General features: G+C 42.7%; 1 protein-coding gene across 1 annotated transcript in view; it reads right to left on the bottom strand.

Moving 5' to 3' along the window:
• The window catches only part of gnsa (glucosamine (N-acetyl)-6-sulfatase a), a 47,266-nt gene that overhangs the window by 13,905 nt on the left and 14,474 nt on the right, over positions 1-18,887 (bottom strand). The window contains exons 5-11 of the mRNA XM_084330349.1: positions 11,166-11,264; positions 9,872-10,039; positions 9,566-9,648; positions 8,800-8,918; positions 2,833-2,936; positions 2,138-2,239; positions 1,637-1,747 (exon numbers count right to left, since the gene is read on the bottom strand). Of these exons, the coding sequence (XP_084186475.1) occupies positions 1,637-1,747; positions 2,138-2,239; positions 2,833-2,936; positions 8,800-8,918; positions 9,566-9,648; positions 9,872-10,039; positions 11,166-11,264 (786 nt within the window). The remainder of the gene's footprint in view (positions 1-1,636; positions 1,748-2,137; positions 2,240-2,832; positions 2,937-8,799; positions 8,919-9,565; positions 9,649-9,871; positions 10,040-11,165; positions 11,265-18,887) is intronic.

The raw sequence follows: 18,887 nt of genomic DNA, 5'->3' as shown, positions 1-18,887 counted from the left end.
ATCAGTGAATGGCACTAAAAGTGTCAACACTGGTGTCTGGTAGGACATTCCTGTTCTAAACACTGATGTCTGGTACGACCTTCCTATTCTTAACACTGATGTCTGGTACGACATTCCTGTTCTTAACACTGGTGTCTGGTATGACCTTCCCAGGAAAATCATCCGGCACACAGGAAGTGATGTGTTTTACATCACCAGCAGCAACAGCAATTTGGTTGGAATGAATAGAAGATGAACTCAGTAGTTAGTAAAGAGGAGACGATATGCCATTTGGAAGAATTGATAAATCGGGACAAAATGATCGATAAATATAGATTTTTCTATTATTATTATTTTTTTTTAAGAAATTATTTTATTATTAATATATATTTTTTTTATTATTATTACGGCATCTTCCTGATCGCTACTGGCAGCACGCTCGGCATGACTCGCTGTCGTGGGCCAACTACAGCATCGCAAAAAATACAGTGAGTGCACGTGACACACACACACACAAACTAACGTTATATAATAGTTTTTTTTAATAATATATATATATTTTTTTTTGGAAAAAAGTATTTGAAACTTTTAAAATATTTGTATTTTTACACATGCAAACAAATCGATAAGTGACGCCACTTAGCAATTTCACACAGTTATCGATAAATCGATAAGTGGTCTCAGCCTTAGTAGTTAGCATGACTTTTCAAGATGGAAAGCAAGTCAATACAGTGCAAAAACACAACAGCAAAGATGGCTCAGTAGTCGTCACCAACAGATGTCACCAACACATCCAGTGATTATTTCATAGATTAATCTGTGCACCTAAACGATTCGTTTTCATCCAAGAAAACCCAGACAATTGCACCTTTTACGTTTTAAGTTTACTTTAGTTTTATTTCCCCCCGAGAATGCACTGAAATCGACTGAACGTAGTATGCAACTCGCCCGAAATCCACCAGGCGGCGGTATTGAGGCATTGAAATATCAGACAGAGTCCAGCTGGCTCCCGGAGCCTTGCTGGATGAATTATGAATGCCAATAGCGAATAAAGGAAATAACAATCATAAAAAACGAGTTAACTCGTTGTTGGCGCTCAAGGATTGGCGGCCAATAACGAGTTAACTCGTTAATGGCGCAGAATGTGTTAAAGGGGAACGCTGCCCATTTTAAGAAGTCACATAAGTTGTTTCTTGTGCCCCAGGAGCCCATAGACAATGAATGGGGCTCTGACTTTGTGGGCCTGTGAGATGATTGATCCTCCATCCATCTATCCCTCCCTCTCTCCATCCATCCATCGATTCCTCCCTCTCCGTCTCCCCCACCATCCATCCCTCTCTCCACCCCCCCCCCCCCCTCCATCCCAATACTCCAGGTCCGAGCAAAGGAAAGACAGCCACGTTGCTTCCTTCTCCTCCATCCATCCCTCTCTCTCTCCCTCCATCTTTCCATCCCTCTCGCCCTCTCTCCATCCATCTCTCTATCCCTCCATACAGAGTCTCCAGGTCCCAGCAGAGGACATGCAGTCAGTCACGTTGCTTAATCTCCTCCATCCATCCCTCTCCCTCCCTCCCTTCATCTTTCCCTCCCTCTCTCCATCCATCCATCCCTTTCTCTCTCCCTCCCTCCCTCCATCCCTTAATCTCTCCATCCATACCGAGACTCCAGGTCCCAGCAGAGGACATGCAGGGTCAGTCACGTTGCTTCCTTCTCCTTCATACTCCACCAGGATGTCTGTCCTCCAGCTACTGCTGTTCACGTTCCCTTCCTGATGAGGGCGCCAGAGAAACACATCAGTTAATTCCCCCAAAAGATTTTAATACACAAATGTGGCTGGGGGAACTGATTCACTCAGCATGAATAGACTATAGGTTAAAAAAAAATATATATATATATATATATTTTTTTTCCGATTATAATCGATTCTAACATATTCAAATCGATGCATTTCGATTAATCGATGCATCGTTACACCCCTAATAAATACTGGTAGATGGTAGGACAGGTAGACAAATAGATATATACTGTAGATAGACAGACACACACACAAGCTGATAAACAATAACACAACTGCTGTTATACACATACACACAATAATATACTGCTATACTAGTATACCAAGTAATTGATTCATTAAAAGCTAAACCAGTGATCTCACCATCACAGGAAGAAAAGACATGCCATCCATCTGGGTCTTATTGACGCTGTAACCTGCTATCTCCAAGATGGTCGGACCCAGGTCTACATTAGCTACCAACATCTGAGAGAGAGAGAGAGAGAGAGAGAGAGAGAGAGAGAGAGAGAGAGAGAGAGAGAGAGAGAGAGAGAGAGAGAGAGAGAGAGAGAGAGAGAGAGATGGGAGAGAGACAGAACGAGTTAGAGAGATGGGAGAGAGACAGAAAGAGTTAAAGAGAGAGAGAGATGGGAGAGAAGAGATGAGAATTCAACAACCTTTAATCGAGTACCTCTCAGACGAAGAACAATATAAGTCTGTTTTAAGTTTTCAGAGGAACAATGTTTTCAAACTTTATTATCTAAATTGTTGTGTTCATTCATAGTTAAAGACAGCAGAGTTTGAGTACTTTAATAACTAAAGATGGTAAGTTAGAGTGATATGAATTCATAGTTAAAGACAGTATAGTACTTTCTGGTGATATCAAATTCACACTGTTTGTTTTTAAAACTGCAAATACATGGGCTGCCCAAAACATTTCAGTACAGGAGTTCAATTATATAGGAGACACAGATAAATAGATTTGTTGTCTTGAGATATTTAGATATTTAAAAAAGAACATTTAATTATATAATTATGCTCATAAGTGGGCTTCTGTGGTGTGGTGTGCGTGTGTGTACCTGGCTGGTCTGGTTGGGTTTGATGTTTGGTCCTCTGACCAGGAGAGGGACTTTGATGTCAAACTCATAGAGCTGTCTCTTATCCAGAGGGAGAGAAAACTGACCTGAGAGGGAGACAGACAGAGAGAGAGAGACAGACAGAGACAGTGAGAGAAGGATGGAGAGAGAGAGGGATTGAGAGGGATGGAGAGACAAACGGGTAGACAGAGACAAGAAAGAAAGGGAGAAAGAGATAAAGAGAAAGCGAGTGAGAGAGAGATGAATGTGAGACTTATGTCCTTATAGTCACATTTTCACATAATTTTAAATCAAAGTTTCCTTTGATTCCTCTCCGTTCACAATTAATAATAAAAAGTAATTAGTCAGACAGATATTGGTCATTGGTTGATGGTCATTGGTAGTCTGCTGTGAGATATCGGTCATCGGTTGATGGTCATTGGTCCTCTGCTGTCAGATATCAGTCATCTTTTGATAGTCATTGGTCCTCTGCTGTCAGCTGTCGGTCATCAGTTGGTCAGCTGACATCATGGGTCATCAGCTATCAATGCAACGTTGGTTTTCCTGGTCACTGTCATCTGATGTAAATACCCTCAAATTAATGCTGAAGGTCTGCACTTAACACATTCGGCGCCAGGCCCGAGATCAATCGAGTTAACTCGCCATGCGTTGGACGCCAGACCTGAGATATCTCGGGTTTTGGTCATTTTCTCTTTTATTCGATATTTTTATTCATTATTCATCCACTGACCTCGGTGTTGCCATAGGAAAGGATTTTGAGATCACCAAAGTGCAATACCGGCCGCATCCTGTTTTACGGTTAAATCCCTCTGGGCGCTAAATTTAGACTGAGCCAAGTAAATCGCTTCATCCGACGACTTCGAAACACATCTGGCATTATGTCCGGGACCAGATAATAATAATAATAATAATAAATCAAATTTATATAGCGCCTTTCATAGAACCCAAGGTCGCTTTACAATCAGGACAAAAAATAGGGCAAGGAAAGTAGGGGGGGAGGGGGAAGAGGGGATGAGGGAAAGTAGGGGATAATGGACCTAATTTAATCTAAAACTAACTGATGGGGAAAGCCTTGGTGAAGAGGTGTGTTTTTAGAGCGGATTTGAAGGTGTCCAGGGTTGGGGCGTTGCGGATTTCGGGGGGGAGAGAGTTCCAGAGGGTAGGGGACGCCACGCTGAAGGCTCTGTCCCCAAAAGTCCGTAACCTGGTGCGAGGGATGGAGAGGAGACCTAGATCAGAGGATCGTAGGTTCCGGGATGGAGTGTACTGGTGGAGGAGATCAGACAGGTACCGGGGGGCGAGGGCATGGAGGGATTTGTAGGTGAGGAGCAGGAGTTTGAAGGTGATGCGGAACCTGACTGGAAGCCAGTGGAGATGGATGAGGGTGGGGGTGATGTGCTGCCAGGGCTTGGTGTGAGTGAGAACCCTGGCAGCTGAGTTCTGGACATACTGGAGCCTGTCCAGGGCTTTGCTGGGTACCCCGAACAGGACTCCATTACAATAGTCCAACCGGGAGGTGACAAATGAGTGGATCAGGGTCTCCGCCACAGAGTCTGAGAGTGAGGGTCGGAGACGGGAGATGTTCCTGAGGTGGTAGAAGGCAGACTTGGTGACAGATTTGATGTGGGAGTGAAATGAAAGTGTGGAGTCAAGGGTGACGCCCAGGTTACGGACTTCGAGAGACGTGGAGGAGGAGATCTCCAACCTTCCCGAGCAGTGCCTTGGGGGCCACAACCATGAGCTCTGTCTTTTTGCTGTTGAGTTTAAGTAATTTGGTTGCCATCCAGGTTTTTATAGCGTGGAGGCAGTTGACTACAGACTGTGGGGGGAGCTGGGAGGATGGTGAGGTGCTGATGTAGAGCTGAGTATCATCAGCATAACAGTGGAAGTTGAGTCCGTGGTGACGTATAATCTGACCGAGGGGGAGCATGTAAATGGTGAATAGTAGGGGACCCAGCACAGAGCCCTGGGGGACACCGTGGTTGACTGGGGCCGGGGGGGAGGATGAGCCGCTGATGCTGACAAACTGAGATCTATTAGTGAGATATGAATGAAACCATGACAGAGCTGTACCGGTGATGCCTAGGTTGTCGGAGAGGCATTTGAGGAGGACTGAGTGGGATATTGTGTCGAACGCCGCAGAGAGGTCGAGAAGGATGAGGAGGCTGATGTGTCCGGAGTCTGCAGCAAGGAGGTCATTAGTGATCTTGATGAGGGCGGTCTCTGTGCTGTGATGTGCTCGGTAGGCTGACTGAAGGGGTTCGTAGAGCTCATGGTTGGACAGATGTTGATGAAGCTGATGGACACCAATACTGGAAATCGCGATCAGACAATTGGAATATTCTTTTTGGAATACCCCCGGCCAAAGGTAAGGACTATCTGACATCAATTTCAGCTTGATCCAACAATGTTTTCATATCGATCCAGCTGATCAGCGCCTGTACTAGTGTTCAACACGAATGCCGTTACTGGCCATCAAAACATAAAAAAAAACGACCCTCCCCCTTTAATGCATTCATGATGAAACATAATACCCAATATATACATTTGATTTGGAAATAGTAGCATGTCCAGGCAAGAAACGCCAACGCTTATAGTAGAATACACATAGTGCCCTATAACTCAGCTTTTCAGGAATTATCCCGGATCACTCCTAAACTATACTTATATTCACCACAGACAAACACACGCAAATGAATGCATGAAAAATCTCTTTTTTACATGTTCGACGGAAGAAAGTCACTGTCAAATTACTATAGTATTGTCTCTATAGCTATACTATAGAATATAGATATAGCTCTATATATAGCTCTATTCTCACACAGTGAAAATATTTTATGGACACATGGCATGTTAGCCACAAGGACCACAATGTGCCGGAAGGTCTGGACTCTTACATATCTCGATGTGATTTATCAAGAAATATCTACAGCAAGAATTTTGGGTCTCAATGAATCCAAAATGACATTGTGGTTAGAAGTGGTGGAGAGAATAAAAGCTAGCATATAATGGTAGTGTCTGGTTAGGAACAAGTTATAATGGTTGGATTATCCAATGGGGGGTCCGGGAGGGGGGGGTTCGAGCTGGAGCATATGTATGTAGGTTTTTAGATAACAGGTATTAGGGGTATATCCTGTATAAGACATTTGACTAAATGGTAATTTCATTGGATATGCACTGTGAATTAATGCATGTATATCTTATCGTGTGTTGTCATGTTTGTTTATATGTCTGTTTAAAAAATTATAAAAAAATAAAATACAAAAAAAGGACCAGGCTAATGGCTGGCGCCCAATGTGTTAAAGCACATTGTTTAATTTTTCTTTTTTTTATCTACTTTTTCTCCCATTTTCTATTTTTTCTCCCATCCCAATTTCGTATCGTCCAATTCTACCCTCCCCTGTCTCGAACACTGTTAGGCCATGCCTCCCACAGGCCGGCTGCAATGTGGACAAAGCCTTGCATCACGTGTCCCCTCCGGTACACGAGGAGGCAGCCGTCGCATCTTTTCACCTGCACAGCGCGATCTCTCAGTGGCGAGGGTCTGCGTGGGAGGGACACGCCGCCCCTGTCGCTTCCTGATTCTGCTGCGCAGGCGCACCAACCGACCTGTAAGAGTCGCTGTCCACAACGTCCGATCCCACCCACCAGCTTCCCACCCCTAACACTGCCAATTGCGTTAGTATGAACGACCAGCCAAGCTGGTAGCAATGCCGAGAGCTGGGCTCGAACCCAGCATCTCCTGCATTAGTGGCGAGCGCCTTGCCCACTGCGCCGCCCCACACATTGTTTCATTTCAAGTCCATTGTGGTGGTGTACAGAGCCATAATTGTGAAAATTGTGTCAATGTCCAAATATTTATAGACCTAACTTTATGTTGACTAGAGCTGTCAATCGATTAAAATACTTAAATCACAATTAATCGCATGATTGTCCAGAGTTAACTGTGATTAATCAAAAATTTTATCTGTTGAAAATGTACCTTAAAGGGATATTTTTCAAGTGTTTCATACTCTTATCAACATGGGAGTGGACAGATATGTATTTATAATAATAACAAAACTAAAGAAAAAAGTTCACTAAAACATTTGTTCAAAATGTTTATTTACAAATCTTTGTAAGTATGAAAACCAAACGATGGACCTCAATGCCTCGCAACAACAGATACATCGTACAACAGGTACATTGGTAAATGCTATATTTCCCATTATTCAAAGATCATTCCCTGGATCTCTCGCACTTCTAAAACAAATCACACAATATAATGATGTCCAACCTCACATGGGGAAAATAAAGGGTCACAAAAACATACCCTTCTACTATGTGGAATCAAAACAGTGTCACAAATCCAACTGAATGGTCTAATGTTAATCTCTTGCCAACCTTTTACAGACTAATGTACTGTTCAACTGAAGTTCTCTCTCCCCCTCTCACACAGTACAGTACCATGTGAGAGGTTATTGTAATTATCTGGACATATTGTTCAGAAGAAGTGAGCTGCCCTGTTGTCTGACAATGTAAACAAGCATGAGGGACAGACACAGGCTACAGAGAGGACATATACAGGCTACAGAGAGGGACAGACAGGCTACAGAGAGACAGACACAGGCTACATAGAGAGAGACAGACACAGGCTACAGAGAGAGAGACAGACAGGCTACAGAGAGAGAGACAGACACAGGCTACAGAGAGAGGGACCGACAGGCTACAGAGAGAGGGACAGACAGGCTACAGAGAGAGAGACAGACAGGCTACAGAGAGAGGGACAGATACAGGCTACAGAGAGAGGGACAGACGGGCTACAGAGGGACAGACACAGGCTACAGAGAGAGACAAACAGACTACAGAGAGAGGGACAGACAGGCTACAGAGAGAGACACAGGCTACAGAGAGAGGGACAGACACAGAGGGACAGACAGACTACAGAGAGAGGGACAGACAGGCTACAGGGAGAGAGACAGACAGGCTACAGAGAGAGAGACAGACAGGCTACAGAGAGAGGGACAGACAGGCTACAGAGAGAGGGACAGACAAGCTACAGAGAGAGGGACAGACAGGCTACAGAGAGAGAGACACAGGCTACAGAGAGACACATACTATACACACATACAGTACAATGTCAGTAAAATGTACTCCGAAATGTTTGTCTGAATAAGGCTGTCACCAAAATGACATTTCTTGTTCTTCTTCCTTGATATTACTATGACTTAATAAAATAACAAATTAAATGATGTAATAATAATACAAATAAATGAATGTGTTTTATGTGTAAAACTATTTATAAGAATGGTGGCGTTAATGCACATTTGTGTTAACATGATATTAATGTGCCAACTTTGACAGCCCTAATGTTGACATAAAATGACCCAACAATGTTAGAGCCCTTTGATTATCTATCCTCCTGGATATGAACAAAATCAAGCCATTTCAAATATCCAATCCACTTCCTTTGAAATACTGCATAATATACATGGGTTACCCGGATTGGCCCATCAGTTAGTCAGTTGTCAGTTGCAGTAGTTGTAAGCCTCTAAGATAGCTAGTCCACAAACAAGTAATGAAACTAGTTTGGTACAATTTTGTTCATTTTAGTGGTTCAAAAACATCCACAGCAACTGTGACAATGCATTTATCACCTGCTAGCACAGTTAGCCAACGTTAATCTCCCATAGCAACCGATCACACTGGTCCCATTCATTTGCTTACATTTGAAAGCTTCATGTATCATGATCTCCTTTCAAGGAACAGAACCTAAAACGGTTATAACAAATCAAATGATACATCCGAAGCTGAAAAAAGTTACACCAATGACATTAACATTCCACGATAAGCAATTTATGATTAAAACATAATTGTACTGGATCTTTAAGGTTAGGGTAAGGGGTTAGGGAATGCATGTACGTCTATGGAATGTCCCCACAAAGCATGAAAACATGGTTGCGCGTGTACCTGTGTGGTAGCCATTATCCGACGTGAAGAAAACGTATGTGTTGTCCAGTTCCCCTCTGGCCTCTAACCTCTTCACCACGCTCTCCACCAGGTCATCTACTGACAGCAGAGTGCGCCACCTGCGGGACGGGAGGACACAATGCAACACATCCAAATGTATCCGTTTTATCAGGGAAATTACTTGCATTTTCGTGTGCCGTGAGCAGGATTGTTTTGCGAGAATTTGTGGTTACGGGCGCACGCGCGGTACGCACGTACACACACGTGATTGCAATACAGTCACAAATAAATGTGCCTTATTCACTTCGTCGCCATATTGGCCATATTGATGCAATGAGGGGTAAAGATGCGGAAATGCCTTCTCACTTCAATGTTAAAGCTTCACTGTAAAAATACCACTTCAAGAACCAAAATAATCAAAACAACAGTCAGAATACAGTATCAGAGTTAAAACAATAGGCAGAATACACTATCTAAGTTAAAACCTAATGATTACCTGACTCTGCCATCGTTTCCATGTTTTTAAACTTGTGGAAGTAAATTAGTCATCTGCACACTGAAATGCGTTTGTAGCCATCTAAGGAAATAAAGATGGCGACGAAGTGACTAAGGTGAATAGAAGAACGGTGAAGAAGAGGAGGAAGGAGGAGTAGGGTGTAAAGGGAGAAAAACAGATTAAAAAGGAGGGAAAGCAAAAGGAGGGGAACAGTGATGAAAGGAGCAGCGATAAAGAGAGGAGGAGGAGGGAGGAAGAGGTGTGACTCACCGTTTTCTGAAAGCATCATCCAGGACTGCAATAGAGGAGTTGGTCATTGGGGTTTTAGCTTGTCTGATTAACCAATGCTTGTCCTGGGGGGGGGGGGGGGGGGGGGGGGGGAAGAGAGAGAGAGAGAGAGAGAGAGAGAGAGAGAGAGAGAGAGAGAGAGAGAGAGAGAGGAAGAGAGAGATGGGGAGAGAGGAAGAGAAGGGGGGTTGCTGAACTTTTATATTTACATTTTATAAAATATTATTATTTTAAAAGATATGAATACAATTAAATATCTTTAATTATATTACATGGAAGAGAACATACCTTCCCGTGGACATTGAAGTTGGGGTCCCGAGGGGCCTTGGTGCTGTTGAAGCGGTCTTGGTACTGAGGGGCCGCTGTCCAGGGAGAGTGGGGGGCCGGGGTGGACACCATCATGAAAAACGGACGATAGTTGGACTTATACTGGAGAAAGTCCAGAGACATGTTGGCCTGCAGGGAGAGAGAGGGGGACGGAGAGAGAGGGGGACGGAGAGAGAGAGGGGAGGGATGCAAGATAGGGAGGGAGAGAGAGAGAGAGGAGAGAGGGAGAGAACGAGAGACGGAGGGAGAAAGAGAGAGGAAGGAGGGAATGAGAGAGAGAGAGGAGGGAAGTGAGAGCAAATTGTGGACATTTATGTACTCATACAGTACATGTTTTGTAGAACATTTTGTAGGACATTTTGTAGGATGTTTTGTAGGGCATAGTTGTAGTGCGACATGTTGTGGCTGAATTCTGTCTATAGTACCTTTAAAGGTGCTATAGATAATTATTATCTATATTATTATTATTATGTAATCTTTAAAAAGCTTTTTTTTTTTATTATAATACATCCACATACTGTAGCTTTTAGAAAGGTGCGGAATAAAAGTATTACCCCCCCCCCAAATTTTTTTTGATTAATGAATGAATTCATGAATATCATAAAAATAGATTGTGGATACAAAATGTATGTTGTTGTTTACATGTTGTATGCATGTATCCTCTCTACTTCCCATTTCTCCATGTGGAATGCACCCGATTGGATAAAGAAATAAATGACATGCTGGTGTTCTAGTGCGACATCTAGTCGCTGGACATCATCTATACTAGCACCTTTAACAACACCTACCCCCTCATAGTACATTAATTGGTCGGTTTGATCGTTGTTGGTCGGTTTGGTCTTGGTCTGGTAAGAACTAAAGAGGTCCTTCTGCCCTGACTGCATGTGGGGAACAAACATTTTACAGATTTGTTGATTCAATTAACTAATCCATTAGTCATAGACAAATCCTATGACTACTACTTTACTAAGAATTCCTTAGCTGAATAAGTAGTTGTTTGGACCAGATGTCTCACCAGGACATCTTTAGTGCAGGGCAGCTCTTATTAAGTAGTTGTTTGGACCAGATGTCTCACCAGGACATCTTTAGTGCAGGACAGCTCTTATTAAGTAGTTGTTTGGACCAGATGTCTCACCAGGACATCTTTAGTGCAGGACAGCTCTTATTAGGTAGTTGTTTGGACCAGATGTCTCACCAGGACATCTTTAGTGCAGGACAGCTCTTATTAAGTAGTTGTTTGGACCAGATGTCTCACCAGGATGTCAGTCAGGTAGTCTTGGCTATAGTTTGCTCCGTGTTTCTGGGCCTTCCCATTCACAGACAGGGTGTAGTTGTAGTATTTTGAGTTTCTCTCCTGTAAAATACAGAGAAATACACACATGAGACACAATACGACTATGCTACTTGCAATATACTACTGCATGTACTAATAATTACAACGCTAAAAAACAAGCAGTCCCTGTCAAGTATTGTAATGGGTCAAACAGGCATAACTAGTGTTGTAACAAAGATAATACAAATAAATGTTGTTTTTGTTGTATTGTTGTTCTACAAGCTGAATACATGTCCTACCTCATAACCTGTTGTTGTTCTATACGCAGGGGTGGCCAACCAGTCTGAGACTAAGGGCCACAAAAATTACTGTGGTACCACAAAGAGCCACACCATATATACCAGCGTTTCTCAACCTTTTTTTCAGTCACGGCACCCTTCATGTGTTTATAGGTCCCACTCTGGCCTCTGATGTTGCTAATGTCTTTTTTATTTGGGCCTCACAGGGTTAACCTCTTAAGCCTGAGCGGTCCGGTACTGGACCGCAAATTACATCAGGCCATAAATCCATCTCTACAGAATGTATGAATTAATGTTGCGTTTTCTTTTCAAATGTAGCCAAGAGTAAAGACCCTAACCCTGTCAAAACAGCAGTCAAAGTGTATATTTTCAGCATTACGTTTGTTTACCAATTGTACCGGTAAACTGTTATTAGTGAAATATATGATTATAGAAATCTCAGGGCATTGAGTCGGAAACCGGCGCATATTGACGGGAGGAAGTGGTGCAGCCAAAAGTGAGTGTAGTCTTTTGAAGGAAGAGACTGAGGGCTTTTGATGGACTTTCGAAAAACTACCCTACCCAGCTCACGCCAGCCCCTGTCAATCATCTGACTTCTGGATTAACTTTTGTATTTCTCTTATTTTTCGGGGTTATCTCCCACAAACCTGAACATTATTGCCATAATACAGAACACAGTTAGTTTCTCTACCTTTCTGTGAACGTCTAGCAAAAAACGGTGTTGCATTCTGATGAAACATTTTGGAGAAATGTACATTATAAAAAAGTAACTGTACTTGTGAATCACGCCTGGTGATACTAAATCCAGATTGAATTCTGCCATTGGAAAGGGGAGATTTGGCCCGATCCATAGATGTGCGACTTGGCCATAATAAGGTCATTTATAGGCCTGATATTCTATAATCATATTTCAAATTACATGTGTCCGGATGGCAGAATTCAGTACTGTATCTACAAAACCTTCTGTTTAATCATCTTCCCTTTATTTTTATTTTTTTGTATTTTATTTTTTTATTATTTTTTAAACAAACACATAAACAAACATGACAACACACGATAAGATATACAAGCATTAATTGTCAGAGCTCATCCAATGAGATCACATTTTAGTTAATTGTCTTATATAAGATATACCCCTAATACCTGTTATCTAAAAACCTACACACATATGCTCCAGCTCGAACCCCCCCCTCCCGGACCCCACCTTGGGAAGTACCTCCACTATCCCTCGCACCTAACCAGACACTACCATTATAAGCTAGCTTTTATTCTCTCCACCACTTCTAACCACATTGACATTTTGGATTCATTGAGACCCAGAATTCTTGCTGTAGATATTTCTTGATAAATCACATCGAGATATGTAAGAAACCAAACTTTCCGGCACATTTTTTCCGGTTGAAACCAGCGTGATGCGATCAGCTTTTTAGCTACTGTGATACCCGATAAAACCAGTCTCTTTAGCTGTGGATTCACTGCAAACTCAAAAACATCATTCAATAGTAATACCGAGGGGTGTACAGGTATATTCCAAGATACGAGTTTTGATAATTGTTGGGTCACATCTTTCCAGAATGCCTTAACTGGTGGGCAGTCCCAATACATGTGCATAAATGTCCCTTCGTCCCCATTTGTACATTGGGAGCATTTGGAGTCTTGTTTAAGCCCCATTCTGCACAGTCTTATAGGAGTCGAGTATGTCCTGTGAATATAGTTAAGATTGATTTGTTGATGATCCGGGTTCCTTGATGTAAGTCGGACATTTGCCCAGGCTCCTTGCCAATCAAAGTCATTTTCCAGGTCTGGTATATCCCTCCTCCAGACAGAGTCTAGTTGGAGGGTTTCATACGAGGACGTTAGTAATTGATGATAAAATTCTGAAACAAAACCTCTCGATGTCTCTCTTTCGTAGAAGAATTTGTGGTATCTGTGGTGTTCAATTGGTATGTCTAATGGAACACCGTGAGACTTCAAACATAGCTGTAACTGTTTGTAAAAAAGCCATGTGGACTTGGTGAGATAAAAATTTTTGCGTATTTCTTTATCACTACAAAAACCCTGTTTGTTAAAAACATCCCCTAATGAGTGTATGCCTTGCTCTTCCCATATAGGGAATCTTATAGGTCGTTTTTCAATTAAGAGTGCATTGTTATTGAATAAGGGAGTATGATTGTGCCATTTATGTGGGTTAGGATTTTTTTTTTGTGATTCACGCCATATCCGGATCGCGTGAGTAATTATGGGGCCATCATCTTCCCTTTATTGATTTGCTTAGATTTTTCAGGTCTGGTAAATTTTAGCATGGTGTTATTCACAGTCAAAGATACAAAAAATATACATATATAATTTAATTGATATTCTCCTTTGGTTCATTACAATTTACTCAAGCCTAGTAACATACACAATATTTCTGACACTGGGAATACATTCCCTGAGATCCATAGATGTCCCTAGAATCAGATACCAAGAACATGCAAATGAACCATAAAAAAAATAAAAATAAAATCTGTAAATATTTATTCCATTGCTTATGGAATGAATTACAAAAAAAATAAATACAAAATATAATTTCTTTTTTAATGGAGGGAGGAGCCACACATTGGCGGGCAAAGAGCCGCACCCCTGTTCTATAGTCTACAAGCTGAATACATGTCCTACCTCATATAACCTGTTGTTGCTCTATAGTCTACACGCTGAATACATGTCCTACCTCATATAACCTGTTGTAGAGCCATATGAAATCCACGATCACGGAATCGTGGACGGAATCGCGGAATTGAGCAATAAAAATGGAATCAACTGTAAATTAAAAAAAACTTTTTTTTTTTTTTTTTTTTTATGTTGTGGGACTTGTACAGCACTTTGTTCAACTTTGTCAGTGCTGTAAAGTTTAAACCTTTTTAAATCTTAGACAAACAAAACACTTTGCTTTCATGAAATATTGTAAGCCGTCATTTGAGGCTTTATAAAAGCAGCACAATGAACACAAATCTGTCAGTGCCGAGTCCGACCTCATCTTAAATAACAAACAGCATTGCTTGTTGTAATTAACAAAGAGAGGCAGAGTTGATTTAGCAAAAAAATATATATATATCATTTATATTTTTTAATAATCAAATTTTATTTTCATATTCGAATCCCATGCCCATCGAACGAAGCTTTGAAGTATTTAAGACAGCCCTATTAAATGGACTGTTATATCTTATTAAATTGTGGACATTTATTCATTCCCACTTATTAGACACTATTTCTGATGGTAAAATGAGCGTACAAAGCAAAATACAGAATTCTGAAATATTAAAACGGAAAAAACTGAATTTGGAAAAGAATAAAATGGAATTTGGAAAAAAATAAAACGGATTTCATATGGCTCTACCTGTTGTTGTTCTATAGTCTACAGGCTGAATACATGTCCTACCTCATATAACCTATTGTTGTTCTATAGTCTACAAGCTGAATACATGTCCTACCTCATATAACCTGTTGTTGTTCTATAGTCTACAAGCTGAATACATGTCCTACCTCATATAACCTGTTGTTGCTCTAGTCTACACGCTGAATACATGTCCTACCTCATATAACCTATTGTTGTTCTATAGTCTACAAGCTGAATACATGTCCTACCTCATATAACCTGTTGTTGCTCTAGTCTACACGCTGAATACATGTCCTACCTCATATAACCTGTTGTTGTTCTATAGTCTACAAGCTGAATAAATGTCCTACCTCATATAACCTGTTGTTGCTCTATAGTCTACACGCTGAATACATGTCCTACCTCATATATCCTGTTGTTGTTCTATAGCAGGGGTCAGCAACCTTTTTGACATGGAGTGCCTGTTTGAAATATAGTTGTAACTAGTGTGCCTCAACAATATTCCATGCATCGTAAAAAAAAATTCTCATAATCTGTATGAGATTTAGTATTTAATATACATTGATTTTCCAATTAAGTTTATTCCTGAATATTTTCATCTTTCCAACAGCAAGAATCTGATGGTGATGGAGCTGAGGATGAGGAGCCTGTGTAGAAGGAAGCCCTTGGTCCTCCTGTTGAAGTGGATGATGCCCCATCTCCATCAAAGAGGCCAAAGGAATCTTCTGCACTGATGTCTCTCCTTGGAGCAGCCTACACCACAAAAGCCACAGAACCACATAACTCTCTGGCTGACAAGGCAAAGGAAGAAGTGAGAAGATACAGGGAAGTAAAACCTGTTCCACTCTCCAAAGAAACCCTGGCCTGGTGGATGGTGCATGCAGGGGAGTTACCCCTTTTGGCACGCCAAGCAAAGCGGTATCTGTGTGACCTCTCTGGTAAACAAGAATACCCTGAAGACTCTGGCAGGAGCACTCATTCAAGGGTACTACGACTATGCTTGCACCTCATGGTACCAAAGCACCTCAAAGGCGCTAAAAACAAAATTACAAACATCTCAAAACAAACTGGTCAGACTACTGCTTGACCTTACTCCTAGAACCCACCTCACCCCTGCCCACTTTGTCGTCTGCTTAGAGTAGACGACAGAGTACAGCAACGTGCAATGGGCCTGGTCTACAAGATACACTATACGACTAAGGTACCCATGTACATGTCAAAATACTTCCCAAAGGTCAGTGAATACCACGATCACAACACCAGAGGGAGCTCCACAAATCATGTTAAACCCAGATTCGGCTCAAACAAGGGACTAAACACGTTTAGCAATTATGCCACATCAATGTGGAACGCCCTACCCAAAGCTGTAGTGTAAAGGAATATGAATCACTACCCACATTCAAAACCACTCTCAAAGAACACCTACGGGGGACTGCAATTAGAAACTGGCCCCTGTAAATGTCCTAACCCAACCCCCTCCAATGTACAGTAAATGACCAAGTATGGTCGTCAATATTCCAATGTACAATTTTGCTTGTACAGTTGTACAGTGTCCCCCACCCACCCCTCCTACCCCACCCCCCAATGTACAGCCCCCTACCCCCCCCACCCCTCCTACCCAACCCGCCTCCCCCCACCCCACCCCACCCACCCAACTACCTCCAATGTACAGCCCACCCCACCTAACCAACCTCCCCCAATGTACAGTTTTTACGTCAAATGTATTATACTCTCTTTTCTGGACTCTTTTTGTATCACAAACAGTACTGTATTTGCAAATCTGGTATGTCATAAATGTATAGATGTAGCAGTACTGTCTATCTGTATGTCACCACGTTTTGAGACGGGGAGGCGCGGCATCCAAAGTGTTAACACTTCAAGCAGCAATACCACAGTTCTCCACAACGCTGCAAGCAGAACTACCACAGTTCTCCACGACGCTGCAAGCAGAACTACCACAGTTCTCCACAACGCTGCAAGCAGAACTACGACAGTTCTCCACAACACTGCAAGCAGCAATACCACAGTTCTCCACAACGCTGCAAGCAGCAATACCACAGTTCTCCACAACACTGCAAGCAGAACTACCAGTTCTCCACGACGCTGCAAGCAGAACTACCAGTTCTCCACGACGCTGCAAGCAGAACTACCAGTTCTCCACGACGCTGCAAGCAGAACTACCAGGTCTCCACGACGCTGCAAGCAGAACTACCAGTTCTCCACGACGCTGCAAGCAGAACTACCAGTTCTCCACGACGCTGCAAGCAGAACTACCAGTTCTCCACGACGCTGCAAGCAGAACTACCAGTTCTCCACGACGCTGCAAGCAGAACTACCACAGTTCTCCACGACGCTGCAAGCAGAACTACCAGGTCTCCACGACGCTGCAAGCAGAACTACCAGTTCTCCACAACGCTGCAAGCAGAACTACCACAGTTCTCCACCACACTGCAAGCAGCAATACCATAGTTCTCCACAACGCTGCAAGCAGCATTACCAGTTCTCCACAACGCTGCAAGCAGCAATACCACCGTTCTCCACAAGACTGCAAGCAGCAATACCACAGTTCTCCACAACGCTGCAAGCAGCAATACCACGGTTCTCCACAACACTGCAAGCAGCACTTCTGGGGGCCAAGCAATCAGCACCGAACGGGCACGCATTCCCAACAGACACTGCACTGGTCTGCCTAACTGGGTAATCCTGCTTCCTGAAGTGCCCTTTTCTACCTCTTATCGGTCAGGGCTCATACTCTTAAGAGGCTTTTTTATGTACAAGACAAGATGCCTTATAACAAACTTCACTCACTTTATGGTGCGATAAGCTAACAGGTCACGAGACAGACTGGCTGTAACTCTACTCTGTGTTTATACAGTATAGATAAAGCAGTCTGCGGCCATATCAGTTTTCAGGTAGCCTACTTATTTTAAAGGAACTCGCCAACATTATCAGAAATGCACTTACCGTCTGACAAGAAGATAGATACCAATTTCCTCTCTGTGCGTTCAGTAGAAAGCTATCCGGCTGCAAGCTAGCCTAGTCAAGTCAAGTAAAATGTATTCATAAAGCACATTTAAAAACAACCAAAGTGCTGTACAGACCAGGGCAGGTAGTAAGAAAGAGCTCACATAGGCATCAGTACACAATAGTGCATAGGCACTATTGAGCCTGGACTTAAAGGAATCTGAATCAACAGAGGGGGCAGATCTGACAAAAAGGGGGGTATTGTTCCACAGTCCAGGGGCTGCAACAGCAAAGGCACGGTCACCCCTGAGCTTAAATTTAGAATGCGGGATGGCCAGGCAGGGCCTCCGCTAGGGGCGTGCGAGCAGTGCGGCCGCACAGGGCCTCGCGAGAAGAGGGGCCTCGCAAAAATAAAATAAAAATAAAAATAAATAAATAGAATGTTAACAATCACTTTCCATCACAGACCTAAATCTAGTTTTGCTTACATGCTTATATATTTCACATTAGACACGTTTGTAGAATAGTGTTCCGGGCTCTGCGGCTCTGCAGATATACTATTGGTTTCATTCAATGACCCGTTTACTTTTGTGCAAAGCATTGTGGAAGGACTAACACTAGGGGGAGCTGGTTGGCGTCGGTCTGGTAGTCGGTAGAGAGATGTGAAGAAGACCGGTACTATCCACAAGGGGAGGGGGTACAGGTACGGGGTCTATTCGGCGCTATCCACGGGAGCGAGTGGATGTCTTGGCCAAGAGCATCCTACTTTTGAAAACCAAATGTGAAGCATCGGAGCATAAGAAATAACACTGCATGCCGTAAGCATTAGGTAAGTGATTAGGTTATGCCAAGACGAAGAGGACGTTCGGCAGATGGACTGAAGATGAAATTTGTTGCGTGTTAGAACTTTCAGTCAGGCTAGCCATGTCGGCTAGTAGCTTAGCTAAAGGCAGGGACAGCTAACTAGCGTTAGCTAACCTAGCTAGCGTCAGCTACGTTATCGAGTGCTAACGTGTGGCAGATAAACTAGGAACAGACTCCCAAGTTCATCCCAACGGGGGGGAC

The sequence above is a fragment of the Notolepis coatsorum genome, assembly GCF_963971535.1.
Source record: "Notolepis coatsorum genome assembly, chromosome: 15".
In the NCBI taxonomy this organism is placed as follows: Eukaryota; Metazoa; Chordata; class Actinopteri; order Aulopiformes; family Paralepididae; genus Notolepis; species Notolepis coatsorum.
This window is presented reverse-complemented; position numbering and strand designations above follow the sequence as displayed.